Here is a 26471-nt window from a genome sequence, read left to right as displayed (position 1 = left end):
AAATTCCGGAAAGCGTTATATGATAATTAAATCTTGTGTAAGCATGATCTGATCAAACTAATACGTAGTTAGTGTATCAGTGTGGAAGTGCTTATGGTTTGGGACGTCGTTATAACTGCGCGAGGTCTACTGTTCACAGAGCTACTAGTGTAACATTTTCACCTAAAATTGAAAATAAGCTCGAAATTTGAGAAAAAGTGATTATTCAATTGCAAACTGTGGCAACTGTTGTTTGTATAAAACATCCACTATGGAGAGATAGCAGACCTTTTATGTCTCCAGCGTTATTGTCCTGTCACCAGCTGGCTCAGATCTTGAGATGCGCGTGAACAACTAGCGTCAGGTGATCAATTTTCATAATGGCAAGGAAATTTGTCTGAGTGCGCCACACCAGATTTTTTTTCTTCCATTATTAATAAGTAGGTTACCTTGAAAATGGTCTCAATCACAATCAATCATCATTGTAACCTGGAAAATATGTTCAAAATCAAAGTATATCAATATCAAAAGTAATTGTAGCTTTTCTCTGATTGGAGTCAATATAAAATTCTTATCATTGAATATTCTATGATTATCACTAATGTAATTATTGGCATTGTTATACTGAATTTGTTTACAAAATACTCAACTGCTGCTCTGTACGTACCTTATAAACGGACAAGCGCTTTAATCTTCGACGAGCTAGATGATGTGGTCAACGGGGTGGATCAAGCAATAGGTTTAAACAACCTATTTCCAGGTGTGCTACTTTTAACGTTTTTTTCAATAATTTTCAAGACAATCTTTCATTTCCATCGATTTATTAGACTTTCGAATAGAAAGAGACATGCAGTTGAAATTTAAGTCATAAATTATGTCATAATCTGCCAAATCTCTACTGAGCTGTAATCTTTCTTATTTGTTTGGTTGGTAGTGTTGTGTTAATATGGCTGATATCTTGTAGTGGATTTGGGTTTTTTGGGTTTCTAATATTTCTATTTTGCCAGTAATTTTTAGACCACATTTCTTATTTCTAGTTGAAAATTTATTTCTCTCTTTGTATATGTCTTAGTGAAAACAACGTTTTCTGCAATAAGTTTGAATTGAAAGGTAAGTTATAAATTCTGCCTATATGCGTCCATGTTTCCCGGGAAGGAACGTGAGCCTACAAGCTCGTTGTAATTTCTAGTTTTTGATAACATTCACAAAAATATATTTATTATATCTGCTAATTCCAATGCATTAATTGAACCAAAAAGCACCCATCACATTCTATCTTTTAATTTTTTTATCCAGGAGCCTTTGTCATGCTCATGCATGAGTTGATTGATCCTAAATATTGGTCTGTTTTCTGTTACGGGATTGTTTGTTGTGGTCCGTTTTTCGACCCAGTTATTCTATAAATCTTATATTTTACCTTGACCTTCTCTTTAGAAGTTTGATTTTGACAATTATTTGGTATTAAACTTTACCAACTTACTATTTAGAATCCTTAAGTTTTTAATCCTTAATTTTTAATTTTATAATTAGTTGATAATTTAAGTTATTTAGTTTTTAATTTTAATAATTGTTATTAAAAAGTCATTATAGATACACTTAAAAATTAGCTTGATTGGTTCTTCATTAGGTTATAAAACTTTACTTACTATAGGTAGTCAGATTCTTGTTAAGTATATTAGTATAAACGCACAGTTGCCAATTTTCTTTTACCTCTGCCTTTTATAGAGGTTAGCTGTGATTCAATCTAAAATAATTATATTAATTGAGAAAATATAGAACCTGTATATCTTTTCATGATTTGATAATTAATTTGCATAATTAACAATAAATACTCCGATAGTTAATTATGGTATATTTTTCATAGACTTAATGGTGCGGAGCTATAAAAGTTGTAGTTATCTGCTTTGTTCAATAATAGTCGAGGATAGCAAACCAATTTTATTCAGGTGCTAAATTTATACAAATAGTTACTTCATCCTAACACTGTAAACTTATCCATAAAGAAAGTAACTTACACTATTAAATTCCGGAATGAATTAATAGTACAATACAATTCTGCAACGGAAAAACTCTTTTAGTCAATGCGCTTCCACCCCATATTGTTATGCCGCAGCTCATAACTCCTTCCGTATTGAAAAAATGATTGTGTACCTATCATTAAATAAAAAAAATAAAAAAAATTTTAAATTATAAATGTAATACATAACTACAATCTGTTCATTGAAAGAAGACACAAAACATACAGTTAGCGTTTGTATTAAAGTAATGACTCATAAAAATTATTGAAACGCTGATATAAGTCTTTTAAAGCTGCGTTTACACCAAAGTTATTAACAAAATCTAAAGTTTGTATTAAAGTAATGACTCATAAAAATTATTGAAACGCTGATATAAGTCTTTTAAAGCTGCGTTTACACCAAAGTTATTAACAAAATCTTAATTTTTCTGTCCTTTGGTGTAAACGCAGCTTAAGAGTTATGCTATGAGTAGGCTATTTTTATTTTATACTTTCACAAACACAAACTTTATTGTATGGCCCTCCTTTCAATAAACAGACTACAGAATTGGAACTGCGTCAATGTATAGAGCTCAAGCAAGTAGAAGTTATGTTTTTAGATATTCTTTCTATAACGTTATCAATAAAAAATACAGTAATGCTTAAACATCACGATCCGACGTTTTTTTTTTAATTTTTCCTTTATTCATTCTATTTTTCCTGTCTACTCTTTCTCTTAATTTCTTTATAATTACTGTTATTACTGTAATAATCCACTCCATGTAAGTACATTTATTTACAGTGCTATTTCTACCTCTATGAATCTCATCAGATCCAATGACAATATTTATAAATTGTATTAATATATATTACTAGACCTAAGTGAACCGGCATTAGCAAATTTACACATTCTCTGTTCTTTTGTTCTCGAAAAAGCTGAGTAACTTATCTAACCGCAGATATATGAACGTATTTTTAACATAAGTCATCTTAACACAAAATGTTTGGATCCTAGATGAACCTCTGTACCAAATTCGAACATGTTATTTTTTATAATGAAAAAAAGGCACATTTTAGTCGTGAATGGGATGTTTAATTCGTTCTTAGTGTGCGTCTAGAGTATCAACTAAATACGCCTGACAAATTTGAACGTTTTTGGCTCTTTAGAATTTCAGTTCTTGAGTTTTGTAGAATTTCATTTCTTTTCTTGAGTGAGTCAGTGTGATTTTGCTTTTAATTATAGATGTTTATCTGTATATTATTATTAGTGATATGTTTGTAGACGGATGTATATTACGTTTATTAATTTATTATGTTCATATCAGGAAAATGAGACGGAAAAACAAGCGGCATGATACTAAGGCAGCGTCGCCTGAAAAATCGCCCGAGAAGGCATCTCGCCGGTCTAGCCGACACTCGAGACGGAGAAGGAACGCGTCATCCTCGCCGGAAAGGGAGGAAGATGACAAGGCAGCAGCAGCAGCGGCTACAGCAACGGCAACTGTAGTCAAGGAGTTGAAGCAGACTCGCAGCTCTTCCCCCTCCCCCGTCCTAGTGACTGAGGTAATAGGCAACAATGTCTTCTCACTGGCCAACATTGAAGAACCTAGCTCTAGTAAGAAGCACAGTTCAGCTGTGCTCAACGAAGAAGACAAATCGGTGGTCAAATCTGCTGATAATGCAGAAAAAGAAAACACTGAAAAGGTGAAGGATAATCTAGTTCGGCATTGTGTTGTTGTTCATGAATGATCGTTATTATTTTGATTTGAATCAGTGTTGCGTTGACCATTTGTAGATCATATTGTAGAGTTTCCCACTCATTTGAATTCATTTTATTGAATGCGTTGAGAAATCATGTGCATGATCAGAACGATCTGTTTCAAATCTATTGCTGTCATGTCATCTTCAGAGTAGTATTGCAAGTACTGTATCTTTTTTTCTTTGTAAATAGAATTTTGGCATGCAAATAGGTAGCCTAGTAATTGCTGAGAGACTTTGACGTCAAGTATCTCCATCTTCAATCGTCATAAGCTATATTGGTGTTCACTTTCTTGTTTGGAGCTACTTGCATTTACATAAAAATTAAAGTACCGTACGCTTTTTAACATTTATTCAACTTGAAAATGACTTTGAAACATATTAAAAATAAATGTTGATGAGGGTACTTTGATTTTAATTGTTCGTGTTATATTGGTGGTTTGTCTCTATTTACAGTTTACTGTAATTGAATATGGATGACGTTTGTTATGAATGCTTTCTCGTAGATTGTTGAAGCTCCTAAATCGTTTGCATTGGATACATTTTTTACATGGCTATTTTGCAACTGATCTTCAATAGTCAGATGTATTGTAATAAATTGAATGCATTGATTAAGCAGGTGTACTCAACCTTTTTTAATAAAGCGTATCATTATTAAGACTTAGTGCCGGTTGCATAACAGCCGGTTAAATTTTAACCGTGATTAATTCCACGGGAACCAATCAGAAAAGCCGTCTTTTCAAAAACTCCTTCTCTGATTGGTTCTCGTGAAATTAAACACGGTTAAAATTTAACCGGCTGTTGTGCAACCGGACCAGAGTGTTCAAAGAGCACGCATGCCAGTGGCATACCATTTCAAGGTATCTGGGTCCTCCGAAGCATGAGGACTTTTTTTGCTTGGTAGAATCAGTTTAATTAACTATTATTGAATACAAATTTATTGAATAATCGGAATTCTTGTAAATTGATTCATTTTTTTGAAACACAAATACGGCTCGTGTGCTTGTGTAGGTTAGCCAGTCCTTGATTAAAGCAATGTAATAATTTTGTTAGTACAGATTTATATCAATGAGCAATTTGCAAATACAAATCAATACTTGATTACAATAGTTCACGATTCGATTAATTCTTTGGTTTTATAACTGTAACTATAACTATAGCTTGTAACTCGCTTTTAGGATTTCTGTTTTTTTCTCAGAATAACTTGAAATTACGGTATCATAAACATAATAACTATTTGTAATAACTATTTTCAAAGCTTGTGCATAGAATATAAAATTCAAAATTTTATAGTAATAGAATCCCTATTAAGAAGTCCAAAGCAGAAGTCCTTAGCTCTTGTTAAATAACTTCCATGAGATTTTCGAATTAATTGCTATTATCATATTCAAGCAATTGCAGTCAACTGCAATTTCCGATAATTCTTGCATCCTTGAAAATCCTATGTGATTGTTCAGAACTTCCCTGCTATTCCTAATAAATTATATTCAATCAATAATTTGTTTTATTCATTATTGATTGAAAATTAGATAGAAACTCAATTCAGTCAATCACCTTCCTTGTCAAATACAACTGGTGCAGCTGTGCATACAAAACTGTTGGTTGTTTAATTAGTAGCCCAATTGATAAGAAGCTCTACCAATTCACTCTGCACTGATCAGTTGTCGAGTAGGATATTCAAGTTGTACAGAGCTCAAATTGGAGAGACTAGACGTCAAACCTGCACATGCAGACCAGAGTCAAAAAGTTTTTATTAAAATTTTAAGGTTGTTGAGCTTCATATTTATGTTTAGTATTTGTTGAACTTTATATTTATTGCTCTATTACAGCCCGCTGAAGCAACAACTGAGAATAAAGAGAAGGGTGACGGTGCTGGTGCTGTTTGGAAAGTGCAGAGTGCAAATGGTGCTGGAGGTGAAATACAGAAATTGAAAATCTGTCGCTCTTTCTTGTCCAAAGAAATTTCTTCGCCAAAGAGGAGGTAAATTTAATTTTTTCATCTATTTCTGTACCTACTGTTATTGGAGAAAATAATGGATCGATTCATTATCGATATGTAAGAAAGATATGTGTTGTTATCTTAATTTTTCATATTTGTGTAAATTCAATGATTAGTTATTTGAATTACGATTCTAGGAATTTACAGGGAGAAACCCGTTGTATCTATGACAATTTGTTCACGTCCATTCTGTATTCGAATAATGAATTCTCATTTTCACCATAATAATACCAGAGACAAACAAGTAGTTTATGCTTATCCTTTCTCTATGATAATACCTTATCTTTATCATAACGATCTGTTCAATTGATCCACAAACTATTGAACTAGTCCATTGATGACCGCTCACGTTTGTAGTGATAAAATTGCTACTCTCAATTCAAATAATGTATTTTTACCTCTTAAATTAAAAGAGAATGCAAGGATATAGAAAACCTTAATAAACGATGGATTTATTATGTTCACCTGATGACTTTGCCAATAACATGTATTTGTTTACGGCAGAAAAATAATTTTGAATTCGAATAGCCTATCAATTCAATTTTCTTTTCAAGCAATGATGATTATTCATAATAAGAGTGTCATGGGTGTAATGTCTTCAATCAAGTCAAAGTGCTGGTTGCACAAAAGCCCGTTAAATTTTAATCATAATTAATCCCACGAGAACCAATCGGAGAAGCCGTCTTATTAAAAAGGCCTTCTCTGATTAATTCTCTAGAAATTAATCACGGTTAAAATTTAACGGCTTTTGTGCAACCGGGCCTAGCAGTGATAAGCATATCATTTGAGACTGTGTAAAAATAATATGGTTCATTTATTTAATGGCTACGATTACTAGAGAGCTCTGTTCTTTAATTTTTGCACTTATCGCTAATCAATACAGATTTCAATACGTATTTATTTCAGTTTTTATTCAGGATATAGAATACCTTCATAAAACTATGAATTTAAATAGTTTTTTCCTTTACCTACTGTCTAAAGTACTTACTTTACTCCCTGGAACATAATACTAAAGTGTCACTTTTTCGCTCTCGGTACTAAAAAACAGAAAAACTCCCTAGGGAGGAAAAGTAACTCCATTTAAATAACATGGGAAGCATATCTATTTTAAAAACGTACATTTGAAATAGGTTAGAAGGTCTAAGCTAAGATGAGGAAGCATATAGAGTAGTCATTAAACCAACTAAATTCAATTGACATTTGATCAATTTATGTTTGTATACATGCTAAAATTATTAAAAACTTCATATCACTATACTAAGAAAATGTATTCAATTTTTTTTTAATTCCATGTTATTCAAAATACCAGCTAACGAATATTCCTCATTAACTAATCAAATTTGAAACTGGAACTTCATCATAGCTGTAGTTGTGGCGGCTGTAGTTGTTACAAGTTTGGCCGACAGGTAGCGCTGTCGGCGGAGAACTGTGATTACAAGCCAGCTGTTTCTGTTTACTTTTTAGATTATGTTTTAACACATTGTTTGGTCAAGTACGTTTATAAAAATTATTTTATTTGCAGTTTTTATAAAAATGTAGGTGGAGGAAAAATGTTGTGTATATCCCGAGTGAAAAATGTTTTTCTCCCTCAGGATAATTGATGCCCTCGGCTTCGCCTCGGGCTTCAAACTTTTCCCTCAGGGAGAAAAAAACAGTACTTTTCACTCTAGATATACAAATAGTTATTTAAGCACTACTGATTATTCATAATTAGTGGTCATGGGTATAATGACTTTAATTAAATCAAACTGTGGTCCATACTCATTAGACCTACCATAATACACTTATTTCATAATGAATGTCATTGGTGTAATGATTCCAAACAAGTTGAACAGTGATTGGAAACTCATTTGTATAAAAGTTGAGGCTGTATTAAAAAAAACATGGTTAATAGCTACAATTTCTAGAGCTCTGTTTATTCTATTTATGCGTTTATAGCTAATGTTTGAAGAATAATATTAAATAAAAATACTACAAAAATTGTCAAATACTACAGATTTATTGATACTTGGAAAGACCGGTTTCGGTTATTACACCATTGTCAATCTCTGATGAACCAGAGTTTATACCTCAGATCAAACCAGAGTTTATCAGAGATTGAAAATGGTGTAATAACCGAAACCGGTTATGATAATAATGCATTTATCATAATAATTTTCGTGTTATTACTGTAAAATTATTGTTATTGTAAAATCAGTACGGAAATTGTTCCACTAACTTGGTTTCGATATGGAGAATGCGATCACTTTTTGTGTAGTTGAGAAGTTGATATTGTGGTAATTATTCATATTAAATAAAAATTCCTAGAAATTGTCAAAAACCACAGATTTATTGATACTTAAAAAGACTGGTTTCGGTTGCTGCACCATTGTCAATCTGTGATTCAAACAAAGGTTTATCAAATTAAGAAATTGTCAAAAACCACAGATTTATTTATATTTAGAAAGACCGGTTTCGGTTGTTACACCATTGTCAATCTCTGTTTATATCAGAGATTGACAATGGTGTAACAACCGAAACCGGTCTTTCTAAGTATCAATAAATCTGTGGTTTTTGACAATTTCTTAGTATTTTTATTTAATATGAATAATTACCACAATATCAACTTCTCAACTACACAAAAAAATTTGAAGAATAACTTGAAGTGCAGTATAGATTCTAATGTGTGTTGGAATGCAGGGGCAGATCTCACAGAGACTCGAGTCAGAAAGGCACCGAAGAAAGCAGCGACTGCGACGACCATTCCCAATCTGAAGGCAGCGAATCGAAGAGCAGACACCGAACGAGGACTCGCACAGTGTCGCAGAGCAGTCCGACTCTGCAGGACTCGCCCAAAGTGGTGTGCGACGTGTCCGACGAGAAGCCCACTAAAATTAAGATCCACATCGGCAGCAAGAGTCCCGTCGCCACGCCGCCTGACGTCACTGTAGCCATGGTCGAGCAAGTTGTCGAGGAAGAGGTCATTGTTGACTCCCAGCAAGTCGAAGAGGTCGCTACAGAAACTGTGCAGGAGGTGGCTCAGGTGCCGAACGATACTGAACAGGAGGCTCAACAAACCTCTGATGATACAACACTGAAAGCCAGCACTGAGGTTGTCGTCGACGTCCAAAGCATTCAGAACATTGAATTGCCGGCTGAAGCGGCGCCAGTAGAGAAGCCCAACTCACATACTTCCAGTCCTAGGTATCTATTGTCATTTTCAAATTTCTAAAGCTGGATTCGCACACAACAGTGAAAATATAATTCCCGTAAGTTCTAATGGCATTATTCATACTCGCTGGACCGGGCTGAGTGGGAATAGTCCAATTAAAACTTGTGGGAATTATATTTACTGTTGTGTGCTGAAATGCAGCGTAATGTTCTATTTTCACTGCAAACGATTGATGGTGAAGGTACTTGGTAGTATCTGAATCAAAATGACACCTTTAATACTTTCTTGTTGATAACCAAATCTTGTTGCTTGCAGTATCAATTACTATGTTCTGGCATATATTAGTGATAGAATATTGCTCAATTGGGCTTTTTTATGTAGAATGTTGGCTTATTACATTAAATGCAAACTTTAAAGTAATATCAATTCTGGAAGAATTGCTTAAAGTAATATCAGGTATTTCAATTTGGGATCACCGCTATGCTAATAACTTTGTATAATAAGCTTATTTGAGTTGATGTTGTTTGGCACAGTACAGAATAATGCATATTTATCTATTTAATCATTCAGAATATTACACAACTTACAGAAAAGTACCACAGGCTTATAAGCCCAAAACGGTTCCAATTCTAATTTATCCAACAGTCCAAATGTTGCTAGGTTATTTGTCACTTAAAATTCATCAATTACTCACTCAATTTACAATTCAAAACACACAAAAATCATTTTTAAATTAAAAAAATACTTCTAAATTAAATTAAATCAATCACAATTAATTAGAAAATTCCAAACTTTGAAAAAACTATAAAATTTTGAAACCGAAAAGACAAACACACTATTTAGAACTTATCACAGCTGTGATATTTTCATATACATCACTGATTCAATTGAGAACTGAAACTCCCGTTTTGAAGTGATTTTAAACCCCAAGTTTTTCAAGCCCTGATTTTAGTAGTCAATTATATTAATTAATTCAGGACTTATGTTGAAATTTTATTATTTCCTCAAAGGGAGTGATCAATAGCTTTTAACCAAATCACTCTCTATTATCGGATAAACTGTCGGTCCTGGCTGAAGTATGACAGTCGTAAGGCCCATTGACGGCTTAAATTATAAATCCAGGTGAGGTAGGATCTTCCCCACCAACGAAAGCCACAGGAACTTACTACTATTTTCTAAAAAGAAGAGTTATATTCATTCTACAGTATAATCAACCTTTATAATAATATTGAGTGTGCTTTAGTTGAGCTGTTCATTTAATTAAATATATATTTTTTAAAATGCTACTTGATAATTAATTCACAATATTTTTAATAATAACTAATTCATAATCATTAATCAATTTCGACGATGGAAAATTAAATAATTTTCGAAGCTAGTTGTGCCTTAAAAACAGAAAGAAGGGTAACATCTTCTGCTAATTGATTAAATTGAAAACTATCAGTTGATTAAATATACTGTTATACTGTGCCTTAAAAAACAGAAAGAAGGGTAAGATCTTTTGCTAATTGATTCAATTAAAAACTATCAGTTGATTAAATATACTGTTATACTGTGCCTTAAAAACAGAAAAATGGGTAAGATCTTCTGCTAATTGATTCAATTAAAAACTCAGTTGATCAAATATACTGTTTTTCTTTGATTAGGGCTGAGAAAAAACAAGCGACTGTTAACGAAGACCGCACAACAGAAGATTCTGACTCCGGGACGAATAGTGATGATGATCACACTGATGATGAAACCAATGTGAAGAAAAAGAAGAAGAAGAGGAGGAAGAAGGGGATGATGTCGTCAGTATCCAGGCAGAAACCCATCCCTGAATCGGATCAACCCCAGTGAGTAGTGTTCGCTATTATTGCTAGCTGATCTGTAAATTTGATCCAGTTGAGTCTAAATGGTCGCGTTCGTTGAGTGAACGATGAGATCGGTCAGTGAACGAAGCACTGTTTGATCTAACTGATCAAGAAAAATATTACGTCTTATCCGGTTCGTTTACTGATCAGCTCATCTTACTTTTCTACCGTTTACTTGCTGAACGTAAACAGACATGGCTGAATACTAGGTGGTTGACAATTATAATGGACTCCATTATTTGGGAGCAGAGAAATGCATGATTACATAAATTCAATAACATTTAAAAAATAATTACCATTATCTTCCAAAGCATTTAAAACAATCATTTGATGGTTTTCCATGATTATACAATAGATTATGAAATAGGTTAGGTTTTAGTTTTGTTTACAAATATGAGCAGCAGAGGAAACATCTGTCAGTCATGAGCAACCGTTCAGCGCCACAGATGTGTGATCAGGTTTATTACTGAACGTAAAAAACCACGATGGAATTTAACAGTAACGTTGAACGCACCCATTGAGTTCAATCTGTAAATATATTGAGTTGTATACAGTGGAACCTCGATATAGTAGCCTACATCTCAAGGGACTGCTCATAAAATCTACTATTACTAGGTCTGTACTTATCTGGGTGTACTATATCAAGTTTGAAAGCTATATGGACACGTTTCAAGGGACTGCTGAAAAATTACTTTAATGGGGAATGTACTAAAGGGTGGTGCAGAGGAAGCGCATGTTTTTCGAACCGCTGGTAAGTTACTCAGCGATGGGAGGGAGTATTGCCCTCGAACGAATGTTGGCAGACGGCTTATACTGTGCCATTTCAGTTGCTATGAGCGTTGGAACGTACAACATCGTGTGTTCATTGTCGAGCAGTTTTCTAGAAATAATGAATCTGTAGTCACAGTGCAACGGTTTTCCGTCAATATTTTAGAGTTGGGCGTCGAGGTGCAGTGCCTGATCGAAATACTGTACTCCGATGGGTTACAGCGTTTAGAAGTACTGTTTTTGTGAAAAAACACCTGTTCTTCCCCGTCCAGTTCCTATTCCGGAAAATGTCGACCGAGTCAGAAAAGCAGTTGTTACTAGTCCTAGACGAGGACTAGGTGACACTGACTTGGTCTACATTTTCAGGAGTATGAACTGAACTGGGAAGACCAGGTCGTTTTATCACAGTATTACTTCTAAACGCTGCAACCCATCGGAGTGCTGTATTTCGATCAGGCACTACACCTCGTCGCCCAGTTCTATAATATTGACGGAAAAACGTTGCACTGTGACTGCAGATTCATTGTTTCTAAAAAAAACTGCTAGACAGCGAACACACGATGTTGTACGTTCCAACGCTCATAGCAAGTGAAATGGCATAGTATCGGCCGTCCGGCAACATTCGTTCCACGGCAATTACTCCCTTCCGTCGCCAAGTACTAGCGGATCGAAAAACATGCGTTTCCTCTGCACTAACCTGTATATGGATATTATTGAGGTTCTACTGTAATTCGTAAAAATCGCAGGTGAATTTATTGAGGTACTCATGTTTGTAGATGCCATGACTGGCGAACACTAGTTTTACTTTATACTCTGATGATAGTATAGCTTAGTTCATGTTTTATGTTTGATTTCATTTGTACTTTGACGATCCACTTTTTAATGTAACTAACTTGTACGAGAATGTGTAAATAAAGGATTTGATTCATTGACAGTTGAATTGTCGGTCCCGGCTGAAGTATGACAGTCGTAAGGCCCATTGACGGCTTAAATTATATATTCAGGCGGTGGGACCTTCCCGCAAGGGACTCCCCACCAACAAAAGCCATACGAATTTACTTTTTTTTTATTCATTGAGTTAGTCTAGACGAGCCAAGTTTAATTACATTGATGTTTTGGGGCAGTACACACCGATTAGATATCATATTTATCTGTCTGGTAAAAGTCTCTTAAGCTTTTTATTGTCTCGATTTGTTGGTGTGGGCCTAACTTCATAAGTATTTAGTCTGTAGGTACTGTATTTGTAAGACGCTCTATTGTAGAAAACAGGTAAATTGCAATCAGAACATTTTCATGTAACACTGTGTTCTATGTAGTCTGTTGTTTAATAATGTTACTTTTGAACTCTGTATTGCCATTATTTGTTCAGTAATAATTTATCGAACTATTTATATCACAAGATCATATAATTTATTCATGAACATGTCTTGAGTCAAGTATCACTGAGTGCCGATTATTATTAGTCATTGTTGTTTTATAAAATTTGAAAAGAGATATTCTCTCAATAATCGATTTATTCAATATCAAACAATTATCACTTTCATTACTTTTCCCTTTTGAAAGTTTTAAACATTCTGACGTTTCAGATATTCATCATGACGTTAGTATATTTTCAATACTATGTGATCTCTCGATTTATTCAATATCAAATAATTATTTTCACCAGTATATTACTTTTTCCACTTGAAATTTTTGAACATTCTGATGTTTCAGATAATATTATCATGATGTTAGTATATTTTTGATACTATGAGATCTCAACCAAAGTAAATTTTGTGATGAAAGTAATAATTTATTTTGTTTTCAGAAGGAGGGAAAGCAGCAAAGAAGAGCCTGGAGAGGAAAGGATAGCCCAGGAAGAGGAAGGAGCAAGGACCACCGCGGAGGAGCAGCACCGGGACCATGAGGAATCGGCCAAGGAAACTTCTTCCGTCACTGTGGATAAGGTAATTGACACTCTCTCTCACTTCGTACTCCAAGTAATATCAACTTCATATTGAGAAACTTCATTCATTATTTTGAACCTAGTTTAATTTGTATCGCCCCTCAGTTGGTGAGACAGCCACTGGTTGATCATATCGGAGGGTTATTAATCTGTAAAATTGTAGCTATATTAATCAGAATAGTCATTAACCTTCCGGCAGTTGCGCTCTTGTAAAAAGTACAACAGTGTCAGTTTTTTTCTGCACAAAACTATTGAATGGGGTGGTGCCAGTGAATGGGTCTCCTATGCATTCCAAAACTTTCTTCCCATCACTCCACTGAGTTGCAGTATCAACCGAGCAATGGTTCAGTCTTCAGGTGTCATTTAGTTGCGACAATGCATGAGTTGAACTGTGCATAAGATAGGGAAAGACTGTATACGGGGACTGTAAACGAACCAAGAATTGATGGCTTTGCTTGATGTACCTTTTTGGGCTACGAAACGGTAATCATCTAAATGTTTATAGGCGTAAATTAATCCAATAAGATGGGAATAGTAATTATACAATTAATTAATATGTTTCTACAGTAAAAAGAAGAGTACCTAACACTTGGAAAATTGGATGTTGTAAAAATTACAACACGCGACTGCTCGTGTGATTGAGTAGGGCCTGACTACCGGAAGATTAATGATAATGAAAATAGTCATTATTAGGCGGAGTTAAGACTCAAGTCTTTACTACCACTCAAGTCTTTACTACCACTTAAATGAGGTGTGAGGAGTGATCTAAAAAAAATCACGTGTAATTGAAACCAATTCTATATAATTGGACTAATCATGTTTGAAGCACCGTTTATGAAAATGAAACACTCATCAAAGATTAGAACTGTGAAACATTAATTTTGTTAAATATTGATTTAGGCCTACTTGAGCTACTTTGTAGTTCATGTGCTCTACTGGAAAAAAACACTATTGGAGTTGCAGTTGATTACCACATTAATTTCCCTTCATTGTTTTATACAAATCCTCTATAAATATACATTCTCTTTTATATAAATTGATGTGTCATGTCAATCTCAAATTGTCCATATTTGTAAAAACATGTATTATTCGGACTTTCCAATCAAATCAAATTTATTTTGCAAAAAGTTTCAATACAAATAGACAGGAAGCAATAGGAATCCAATGAACAGGATCCATAATTGTAACTTTGACTGATACATTTTTATGGTGGATGATGTCAGGGAGGAGGGAAAATACTTCATGCTGAAGAGAATAGCACAGGACAGAGGGGAATGGAGGAGGAATGATGTATAGACCTGCCCAAGGACAGAATACTGATGAAGATGATATATTTATTGTTTTCCAGTGGACAATTTTTTAATTTTAATCTATTTTTTACAGGAAAATGTTGCCGAATCTTCAAGAACATCACCTGGTAAGCCCTCCCCTTCTTTTGCTTCTACATAAAATATACTCTTGAACACCTTAAACAAATTCTGTTTAAGGTGTTCAAGAGTATTTTTTTTACTTCAGAGAAGATATCTTTACTATGCGTCTCAAATATTTTTTCATGTCAGATTCTTAATATAAACCTTGCAATGAGTTTTTTCTCTTCATTTGCACGCGTTGGGTACGCTGCATTGACCTGATCGCATTGCTACTCTATTCATTAATTTGACTTTATGTAATTGATTTACTTTGTGATTCAACAAGTTTTTTTTTCATTTTTCATATTTTGAATACTAATTTACAATATCAAATGAAAGGTTGGTCAATTTCTCATGATTTTATTTTGTACGTCAAGTTAATGTTCAATTGGTATGTGTTCCTATTATTGATTATTAACTGATAGTATAATAGAAATACATTTTCTTTGTAATAATTTCAATTATCTATTGAATGTGTATGTAGCCCCTGCAGAGCCAGTTGCCAAGAAACGACGATGGGGAGCCAGCAAATCAATCAGGCCTGCCAAAAAACCAGTTCTCTGTATATCTACTGACTCGTTAAAGGTATGCACTGTCATTATATTGCTACTTCGATGATAATTTTTTGATGAATATGATGACAATAACAATAAACAAAAATTCATTGATGTAAAAGATCCTAATCTGTGTTTGATGGGTGAATCTAGGCACTTTTAGTCGATTTTTTTCTACATCTAAGCAATCCTGAGCCAAAAGAAGTTTGTACAAATTCTCTCTTGAAATGAATGTTTTTTTAATATATTCATATTCATGTTGCAATCATATTCTTTATTCATTCATACAATAAGTACATTATCAAAATGATAGGGAGAGGAAAAATAAGGCGCTATTTCTACCTTGTGCTATTATTCCATTGCTCAAATATTTAATTATTATTAAACGAAAATCCATATTAAATGTTGTTTCTTATTTACAGAATCTTATTCCTGAAGCGAAACCAGTGTCCATTGAAGAGGTTCGATTATCAGTTGAGGAGGAAAATGAACATATTGAAGACATGGAGGAAGATCAGTCTGAAGTAAAGAAGGAATCTCCCAAAGAAGTAAAGAAAAAAGATCGAAAGAAAGAGAAGGAACGTCTAAAAGAGAAAGAGGAAGAGGAGCTGGATGAGAAGCCCGACCGTGATGAGAAACCAGAAAGGCCTTCAACTGATGGAATGAAAGGTAATTTACTTTTTTAAGATTTCGAGATTTCGCAGATGTTATAATATATTATGATAAAGTGCAACGAACAGAGTATAATAATTTCTGCTTACGTTTTGTATTATTTTGATTTGTAAATTCACCTTGTATTAAATCACTGTTATTGTAAAATTCAAACATTAAATCGTACCCATCCGCTTACCAAGGCTGGCCACTAACGACCATTTGAATTACTCACATTCTCAACAGACAAGTTGTGTGATTGGCGAAAGGCTTTGAACAAAACCTTTTGAGGTAGGTTTTTGTATGTTCAATTTTTTGTTGTTTATCATTTCTTTGCTTCTCTATTTGAGGTTGAATTAATTTTGTATCAAAATTTTCATTTTTCAGTGGTTTATTTTTATTGTTATTGGTTGTTTATTCATGTTAGAATCTGCTGTCAAAGTCTTTTCGAAACCTTTAGCGTGTAATATTACAAATTTATACGCTCACATTAGGAACAGGTGAAAAACTCTAACCAACTGGACAAAATTGGTAGTACGCCAAGCGTTAATGAAGACATGTTCGTTCACACGTGTTCCACACACTTATCCTGTTTCTCGTGGCTGGGCAAAGCTATCAACACAACGTTAGTAGACAGAAGGTTGATCACTCACAGGTGTAAGATTCAAAGTGGTAGGGGTAACGCCAGCGTGACGTCACGTGTAGTAAAGAAGTGGTAGAGTAACCACACTGAGCATACAGTTTATTCACTGTAGCTTCAAGTAGATCGTCGTTTAATCCCCTTAAAATTGACTTACAACTTTAAAATTCTCTGTACTTATAGGGAATGAATCACCGATTCTAATAATGTAGTTGAATATATCAATTTTAAGTTCATTTAACATGTATGAAGTGAAATTAAGTTTTTCAAATATCTAAAAACGTGACATGAAAAAGTTAATAAGCTGGAAAATCGTTAGTAGACAACGTTATACTATTATAATTTCAGATTAATCCATAAAACAATCTTGATAAACCAATGCATTGCAATAAACCGATCCCGATAAATCCGATGCATTTCATTCATTTAAATGCACTGAACACATGTCCTATAACTGTACTACGAAAATCAAAATATCTCATCCCTAAAAACTCACAATCTGACGTATAGCCAAACTATAAAATATAAATACGACCTAGAAGATGAAGAAACCTTGAGGGTTTGAAAGGGTAGGTTAAAAGGTTAGGTATTTGATTATAAATGGCAAAATGCTTGTATTATTCAAATGTTTTGATAATTATTGTAAAGCAGAAACAGAAAGCTTGTATATCAGAACACGTTTATGTAATATAATGTGACTATACGTCACCGTATGTGACGTATGTGCAGCCTACGTCACGGCTGCAGTTCCCCCACTCCAATTGCATGTCAACTTGAATACTATAGATGAGTGACCAACCTTCTGTCTACTAACTTTGCTATCAACACACCTTGCATTTATTCTTTTAAACTGAAAAAAAACTTGCCCCAGAATGTGCCCATAACTCCTTCCTCTTGTCCTCCAAACTGCGGGTGTCATTCGTAATATCTCAAAAGTGCGAGTATTTTAACTTTTCGTTATTTGTGTTCAAATGATCAACACATTTAAAATAATATCAACATATTGCCATTTAAAAGCCAAAACCTAAACCTCCCCAACCTTACCTTTCACCTTTTAAACCCAATTGAACAGAGCCTTTTAGGTTATGTTCATACACTAGACAAATGAAACTCGCAGTTCTGAGGCACTCTCCCAACTGTAGATTTTTGTGCAATAATTGGAGATTGACATTTGTTGGTTTGTGAAGTTTAGTTGATAATGTTTGGTTGATTTGCAGTGAATAGAAGGATCTGTGTGTTGAGCGAAGATGACCGGAAGCTGGCGAGGTCGCCGTCGCCGCCCCGCCACCGGCCATCCGACGTGCTCTTCATCACCAACCTGGTCCGGCCATTCACCATTCCGCAGCTCAAGAACCTGCTCGCAAGAACCGGCAAGATCGCCGAAAATGGCTTCTGGATTGATAAAATCAAATCCAAGTGCTATGTGCAAGTAAGTATGGATATCTGCTTTATCTATTCATAACATTCTGTACAATGTCGGGAACGTTCTGATGATAATGCCAATGTATAATATATTTGACCACACTATTTTGATGTTTCAAACAACGACATGCAGTCAATGTTTCTCTTACTGTTTTGCAACTCTCACCAGCGGGCAAAGATTTTCTTTTTGCTGGTGATGCCTAGATTTTATATTTTATTCAAGTATATTGTATGAGTAATTATATTTTTAATGATAAATGTTATATTATTAAGAGTTTGTAATATGTCTTGAATATTCTAATTGGCAATAAATTAAATCAATTGAAATTGGAAAAAAATTTCTTAAATTGCATAATCAACTGCCTGTCGTTCTTTGAAATATTAAAATAGTGTGTTATAAATCACAGCTCGGAATGGATCAATAAACCATAATATTATATTGAATATAAAAAAATAAAAAATAATATTATATTGTTTTTTTTTTCAATAGCAACGAATAACTGATGATATTAATGAATATCACAACATCATCGTTTTATAAAAGAACTCTCCTCGTAGATGAAACATTAGTCACTCATATAGGCTAACTTTAATAATATAAAGTTTGTATAGTATAAGGTAGGAAACAATTTTCTTAATTTATTAGAATAATTTGCATAATTTACTTTAGTAATATTTATTTGAAGAAGTAAGTTTTCAGATCGGAGCCACTTATCTTTCCAAGCGCGCCGCGTTTACGTTTACTGTAGCTATAACGACACATTCAACCCTGATAGATAGCCGCTTCCATGTATGGCCTTGAATGGCCGTTACTATGAAATTTTGGAATTGGTCTTTGGCATTCTTTCATTTTATTTATTCACTTATTCGTGTGTACTTGAATTTTGATGAATTTTAGTCTAATAAACAATATCTTCCTATTGATAGGACAAGGAAATTTTTCATGAAAAGTTTGATTGTGGACTTCTCTCGTGTATCCAAACAATACATTAATAAATCACAACTACAATATCTATGACTGCATATACCAATGTATATGACTGGTAATTAGAATATTTCATAACTTATTGGTAACACGATGTATCATGTACTAGTTTTGATGTGTGTTGCAGTATTCAGACGTGGAGGAGGCGATTGAGACGCGACATGCGCTGCACGGCGTGCGCTGGCCGGTGAGCAATCCGCGCACTCTGTGCGTAGAGTTTGCGAACCACGACGACATGGTGGTGGCGCAGGCGGCCGCTGAGCAGGAGGCGATTCCGCGCAAAACGGAGCCTCTTTTCCACTCTGGCGGCGACCACTCGGTCGAGGGATGGATCGCCGATCAGGCCAGGCTCAATTCGGACAGGCCGCAACGAAGGGTAAGTTACATGAAAATCTATTTATCTAATAGATTAGTACTGTACTTTAACACATAATAATAGTAATAATACCCGATGTCAGTTGTAGGGTGTGTCACAAATCTGTATTATTTGTATTTTTCTGTATTGTCACGAAAAATACTTCATGATGAAGAGAATAGCACAGGAATAGAATAGAATAGCTGCCTTTATTTTTACCTAGGATGGCGGAGTTAGGGCGCAGCCGGCCCTCTCTTACACTCAACTCAGGACAGAGAGCAATGGAGAAGGAAGAATCATGTATGGACCTGCCCTAGGGCAGAATACTGATTATGATGATGATGATGGTGATGACGATGACGATGATTGTCACGAAATTTGTATTTTGATAGTATTGTTTTTGTATTTTGATTTCGTTTGTGTTGAATTACATAATATTTTCGAATGATTGAAATCACCAGCGACCCTGAGGCACATATTGTCAGCTAGTTATGTGCTTGGAATTTCTGCTCTCATGTATATGCATTATGTGTAATATCATAGCTACCTCTAATTTGGTAATATTGTATTATGAACATTTCATTTTTATTTTTGCTCGTGTATGTATGTGTATGAGTAAATATTATTGTTTGTTTTATTTTTGGCAATAAATGAATTTGATTTGATTTGAATGAAGGCTCTCGTACAACCATACAACAATACAACCATATTTTGTACTTAACTTTATACTTTGTACAGTACTTTATTTTATCTTGATTACTGTTTAGATGTGCTGTTTCTTCAGTTTTCCTGATTCAAACAATTGCTTATTCAAATGTTGAATTTGAATTATTCCAAGTGTTCATTATTATCCTAATTGACCATCCTATCGTATTAATTGAATTATTATAAAATTGAAAAAAAATCAATTGAACATCACAATTAATATGCGCATTCATTCATTTTATTTGACATAAAAACACAAATTACAAATATTAATCTAATTTAAAATACATTCAATAATTTATCAATCAGATTGATAATCTTTAAAAGAAGTTGATTGAATGTAATAGTTGATTTGTGGAATAGGTATGGTTCATAATACATTACTGTCTGAAGTAAAATGAGTGTTATGTATTGTATAGGTGAGGGAATGGGATGTTGGGAAGCCAGCACACCCGGACGAAGCCCTCGATCAACTGCACACCCCCAGGCCTGATTTCGAGGATCCACGAGATCGAGAACGCAGGGTTAAGAAAGAAAAAGGTCGTCGAAGTAGAACACCCGATGCTCATCAACCAATAGGTAACTTTTACATTAGTTATCATAATATTTTGCTATAATTTTCATTACACATTACTTGTAATAGCGATGTATTTACTGATAGATGAAGAATAGTGCTATTGATCAACAAATATAATTATAGCATATACAGGGTTTGCCACGAAAGGTGTAAGAGCCGAAGACCATGGATTCTACATTGAATTTGCAACAAAAAATGGCCAGTAAAATTTTCTTATATCGACCTTAGTTTTCGAGATATTTCGATTTTTCGATATTTTTGAAAAACGACAATAACTAGAAAACTATCAGTCAAAATCTAATAGTTTAGTTTAGTTTTATTCTAGGTCATTGACCAGCGTTGCTGGATAAACTGTGTCAGGGTTTAAAAAACATGTCACAAAAGAAAGTTTCAAAATGTCATGTCACTATCAAGAAATTCACTCAGGCTATAGAATGGATGCTCCACCAAGAGTGATTTCAAAACTGCTCGGTACTGTCTATCACTTCCACTATCCTTGACCCACTCTGGCAGCTTATTAAACATCTTGAAGGCAATGAAAGGATAACTCCTCTGAGTCCTTGCTAAACGGCATCTTAGCATGTTGATGAGGTGAGTCTGACGGGTTCCATAGCCATGTATCCCACCACGAGTATCAGCACTCCTAGCTCTGTCTCTGATGCGAACCAGACATTCAAGAATGTACTGATTTACAACAGTAAGCATTTTTAGCCTCTTGACATAGCATTTTTCCAAGGACATAGAGAGGAAGAAATTTCCAATGAGATTCATATAATTTGTTCCTTTATTTCACGTTTTCAACTTTTTATGAGTGTTCAAACTGTTTGAAATTTGACTTTGAACACGACTAATGTACTTTTTTCAACTTTGAACGCTCATAAAAAGTTGAAAAACGTGAAATAAAGGAACAAATTATAAGAATCTTATTGGAAATTTCTTCCTCTTTATGTCCTTGGAATTAGATTTTGACTGATGATTTTCTAGTTATTAATGTTTTTCAAAAATATCGAAAAATCGAAATACCTCGAAAAGTAAGGTTTTAGATTTAAGGAGAAAAGATTTTAATAAGAAAATTTTACTGGACTGGAATTTTAATGTAGAATCTATGGTCTTCGGCTGTTACACCTTTCGTGGGACACCCTGTATATGGATCTTGTCAAGTAGGTCAGGTACAAAGGAAAGTGCAAGACATTTACAAATATGATACTTAGATTATACTTGATAGCGATATTAGTTGAAAAACTAATCTCATATTAGATTTAGATGTATTTTCACATCAGACAATTGAAATGAGAATAGATTTATTGCCGTCTTTCAAGTATGTGTAATTATTTTGCGGATGATACTCACATGAGCTTTTAGCTTGTGCGTGGGTAATGAAAAGTGCGTGGGCGATTTGATGAGATGATTTGAATCAAACATCTATGCCCTCCGGAGGGATTCGAAACCACGACCAGGTAGCGCTAGAAGACTGAAGAGCGCAATAAAAAATTCAGTTCGTATGTTGATGTGTTAAGCGTTTTGTTGCGCTTAAGATGCTCCAGAAAACCAAGGTCTATAAATACAGGCATAGCCACCTCTAGTAAAGGGCCCTACGATATTGCAACGTCGCAGTGTTGGCCTAGAATCTAATACATGATTGGTGAAAAAGATTTCAAAAAATACCAGCTATCTTTTTCACAATTTTTAATAATAAAAAAGTAAATTAATAATTGAAGCATCTATGATTGAAATTTCAGTATTAAAAAATCTAAAACCTGAATTTACAGATTATCTTAACCAGAATATTGTTTTTAGAAAGCATTATGCTTAATTATGTTATGAGCAGATTGGAATTTCAAATGTACCGCCATAAAGACCCCACATAATGGCCGCTCCATAAGGAACACGAGTGTCATGACCTGTATTTATAGAGACCTTGCAAAAAACTACTTCCTTATAGTGGCACAAGCGGAGCGGAAAATTTTCTGCTCCTATAGTATGAGCTGTATCTATCTCTAAATACATCAATCAATTGATGAGCAATTTGAAGAGAAATTGTCGTCTTTGAATTTGATAGGAAATTGTTCCACTTTACATTCTACATAATAAAATAAATTCAACAAATTTTATTGGTATTAAAAAATGTTCATATTGCTGATATATCATGCTTCTGCATACCTAAAATACTTATTCTTTATTTTTCAGCGAGAAAACAGAGAAGAAAAGATGAAGATGCTCCAGCTAAGCTATTGGATGATCTTTTCAGGAAAACCAAAGTCCATCCTTGTATTTATTGGCTGCCGTTAACTGCCGAACAGGTATCTGTTTCTTTTTGATTATTTTTCAATTTCATATTTGAAAGTCTCATTTATTTGAAAGTTTGATCTCTTGAATCTCTTATTATAAAATTACTGAGATTTTTGGTAATGTTTTTATTATTTATACGATTTGCTAGCGTAGATGAATAACTATGGCGAGCCTAAATAGTGCTAGAAGTTTCTTTTATGGAATCAATTTCCTTGCTCACATTAGGAGAATATTTTGCTAAAATCACATTTAGTAAAGAATTAATTCCCATACTACAGAATTGTTATCTGTCAAATTAATTTGTTTATATTTATTCAATTAACTATAATATAAATAAGTTGATATTTTATTAAAGGTTTTTATTATTATAATTATAATTTGTTATTATAATTAAGATTTTTTATGAAATAGAAGTTTAATTAATTATTATTTGTCTTTTCCTATCTCGTCAATGATGCTATTATAAATGATTTCAGATTGTTGTAAAGGAAGAGATGCGACGCCAACATATGGCTGAGCATGAGAGACGCATCGCTGAGATGAAAAAAGCAGAACAATCTCGACGTGACAGAGATAGAAGAGACAGATCGAGGAAGTAGCGGTTGACAGCTTGATGATAGATTAGAAGCTGCAGTGTTGTTGCAGAAGAGAGACAGGAACCAGTCAGGTGGAACTCAGATAGCTCTGTCTCCTCGGAGTCAGAATGGGTAGAGCGGTCAGATCAGTACTGTCTCCTCGGCAGCTGAACTGACGTAGGAATTGTTAGAAGATTCCTGCTGAATCTTGGGGTAAGATAGTCCACCTGACCTCCTTCCCTTTTCTGGTTTGTCATTTTTATTATTTTGTTTTTGTTTTTTATGCATTTCATTAGCTTACTCTATTTAATATCATTGCAAAAAGCATTGTATTTTAGATCCCTTTATATAGAATAACACCATGTTTTCTTATAGTTCCACAATGTTCTAATATATTCTTCCACTCGATATAAGCTATTTAAAACATTAATTATGATTTCTGTATTAGGAAAATTTATTCAATATTTAAAGTATACTTGCTCCCTTATGTACATTTTGTTGTCAGTTAAATATCTGGTTAGGGATAATTGCATAAAATACGTATATCATTAAATCCCAAAATGTCCTCCCTTTTTCTATTCCCAAGGTGATTCTTGTAATCAAGTTGTGTCCCAGTTCCATTTTTCAGGTTGTTACAGCATTTTCTTTACAGGTTTAGGTTGAAGTGACTTGAGATTCATCACTTCACCATAGCAGCAAGAGAATACATTTCTACATTTTCATCATGTTCCTGGGGATTTCGTCGTTGGGAGAGAATGTATGAGAATTGTCGTTTCTGACAAGAGATGATTATTACTGTTCCAGCTAAATGAGTGTTACATCTTGGACCATTGAAATGGGAGCAGACATTTGGAATTCTTCATTCAAGTATTGTGTATGTGTGACAACGCCGTCTGATATGTTTGATGACATCGATTTCTGAAAAAACTGTTACAATTGATTTAAATTGTAGAGCAACTCAGTGAAATCATCAGTAAGGACATGAACGTGACAAGTTTCAATGTTTGAAACGAACTCATGAAATGGATTTGGAAATCCAGTACCTTCAGTATCGATAAAAATCTCAAAATGAGTTTGTCTTGAATAACATTGTGATATCTGTAAGAAAGAACTTGCCAATTTCCATTCGCCGGTCACATAAAAGTGATTGAATTTTTAAAAAATATACCTACATTGTTTATTGAAGAAACTTGCAATTTATAATTTAATAAAAAATCAAAGTTGGCTTATTTGGCTTAAAACCCTGTTGGTTTTATTTTTTTGTTGAATGTTCTTCCTTTGTACATCATTCAAAAGTCCAATAAAAATTAATGTTCATCTTCATTACTAGTCTATTTATTTTTATCCCTGATTTCTCTCTTGGTAATCACCTTTTTCAAATCTCTGAAGGATGTCACCTCTGATAAAAAATTATCACATAGAGATCTTCAAACGCGGAGATGAAACCTAAAACTAAAAGTATAAATGAAGGAACATATGAAGTTTGAAAGAGATTGATGATAGATTACATTAGGCATGAATTTGATTTCATGCGTCACAAGTAGGTTAATTAAATGAAGTGGCACTACTTAGACTTAGATTAACGATTATTCGGCCTACTTTTTAAGTATTACATGTCAGCTTCCTACTTAATATCCAGGACAGTTATAGTAGTATAGTGAGGTCCACGTTATAATGGCAGTGGATAAAGATAGAAGAATAGCGATGCCGATTCTCTGCATTAATTAATTATATTTCTACACTGTCAAAAACAAACTTGGCATCGTTGTGGACCTGGAAAAGGGTAGTACCACCGGCTTTGTCGAATAATAGACAAGGATAGCAAAACCAAAGTTGATCAAATACTGTCATTATAACGTGAACCTTACTATAGGTCCTGATATTTTCATGGGAGACATCTGCATACAGCAGTGCCTTCCCTCCCGTTTATAAGATGAATGAAATTATTATTACTCATACTTTATACTTCTATAAAGGTGCGTACAGATATACGCGCCGCGAACATGAGCAATTCACTTTTAATCAGCTGATTATATCTGTATTTTTACAGAAACTGTAAGATCAGATATAAAAAGCTTGGCATCAGGTGATTAAAAGTGAATTGCTCATGTTCGCGGCGCGTAAAACTGTACGTACCTTGACATATTACATTGGAACTATAAAAATATTATTGTGGTAGGAATTAAAAAATGAGTAGGAAACTAAAATGGCGACTATGACGTGGTCCACTCCACAGAGGAGCATGACATTCAATGGATCTAGAACCACACCACTTATTCAGTTGTCCAGTTCCTGTTGATTTCAGAAAGTCCAGTAGACAGTATTATACATTGATATATATAGTTAGATGACTAAGCTATACCTTCAAGCGTTTGGAAGCATGATGCCTCCTTCATTTCTCGTCGCCATTGAATATCGGGCAAGAAGTCAGGCGCCCAGACAGACTTATATGGGAAAACATCGACTTTCATTGCGTTATATCTTTCGACATACTTGATGGATTTCAATATAATTTTTTCAACTCTTCGTCATTTCCATTACCATATGATACAATGATTTAGTTGAAAGTTTTTCATGAATCTAAAAACGTGTCATGAAAAAGTTAATAAGCTGGAAAAGCGTTAGTAGACAATGTTATACTATTATAATTTCAGATTAACCCTTAAAAATCTTGATAAACCAATGCATCGCAATAAACTGATAAACCGATCCCGATAAATCCGATGAATTTCATTCATTGTAAATGCACTGAACACTGCTGGTATCGAGCACATGTTCTACGAGAATCAAAATATCTCATCCCCGAAATTCACAAGCTGATGTATAGCCAAACTACAAAATATAAACACGACCTAGAAGA

The 26471-nt window shown here is 34.1% G+C and overlaps 1 protein-coding gene across 6 annotated transcripts; it reads left to right on the top strand.

Annotated features, from left to right (window-relative positions):
- The first annotated feature begins 887 nt into the window (after positions 1–887).
- Positions 888–24852, top strand: LOC111056708 (apoptotic chromatin condensation inducer in the nucleus). Of its 6 annotated transcripts, none has more exons than XR_005570949.1 (15): positions 888–1089; positions 3301–3679; positions 5563–5714; positions 8412–8915; positions 10530–10718; positions 13312–13450; positions 14833–14866; positions 15343–15443; positions 15835–16081; positions 17921–18132; positions 19238–19486; positions 20590–20749; positions 22935–23047; positions 23513–23824; positions 24416–24852. XR_005570949.1 is itself a non-coding variant. In XM_039424930.1 (14 exons), exons 2-14 carry the CDS (start codon positions 3305–3307, stop codon positions 23633–23635), a joined length of 2598 nt encoding a protein of 865 aa, XP_039280864.1. In that variant the 5' UTR covers positions 893–1089; positions 3301–3304; the 3' UTR covers positions 23636–24852. The 6 variants fall into 6 exon arrangements, 2 of the variants coding, with proteins under 2 accessions (XP_039280864.1, XP_039280865.1); XR_005570948.1 differs by having other exon boundaries at positions 24264–24852; XR_005570951.1 differs by having other exon boundaries at positions 891–1089; positions 3301–3538.
- Positions 24853–26471: the final 1619 nt, after the last annotated feature.

The sequence above is a fragment of the Nilaparvata lugens genome, chromosome 3 (genome assembly GCF_014356525.2).
Source record: "Nilaparvata lugens isolate BPH chromosome 3, ASM1435652v1, whole genome shotgun sequence".
NCBI classification, from domain to species: Eukaryota; Metazoa; Arthropoda; class Insecta; order Hemiptera; family Delphacidae; genus Nilaparvata; species Nilaparvata lugens.
The sequence above is the reverse complement of the archived record's forward strand: the minus strand, read 5'-3'. Positions and strand labels throughout refer to the sequence as shown.

What these genes read in the sequence shown, in the direction of transcription:
- LOC111056708 (XM_039424930.1), top strand. Translation starts at nt 3,305, where the DNA reads ATGAGACGGAAAAACAAGCGGCATGATACTAAGGCAGCGTCGCCTGAA. An exon ending in CTTCCGTCACTGTGGATAAG is followed by an intron (nt 13,451 to 14,832) that starts GTAATTGACACT and finishes TATTTTTTACAG; the next exon opens with GAAAATGTTGCCGAATCTTC. An exon ending in TATCTACTGACTCGTTAAAG is followed by an intron (nt 15,444 to 15,834) that starts GTATGCACTGTC and finishes TCTTATTTACAG; the next exon opens with AATCTTATTCCTGAAGCGAA.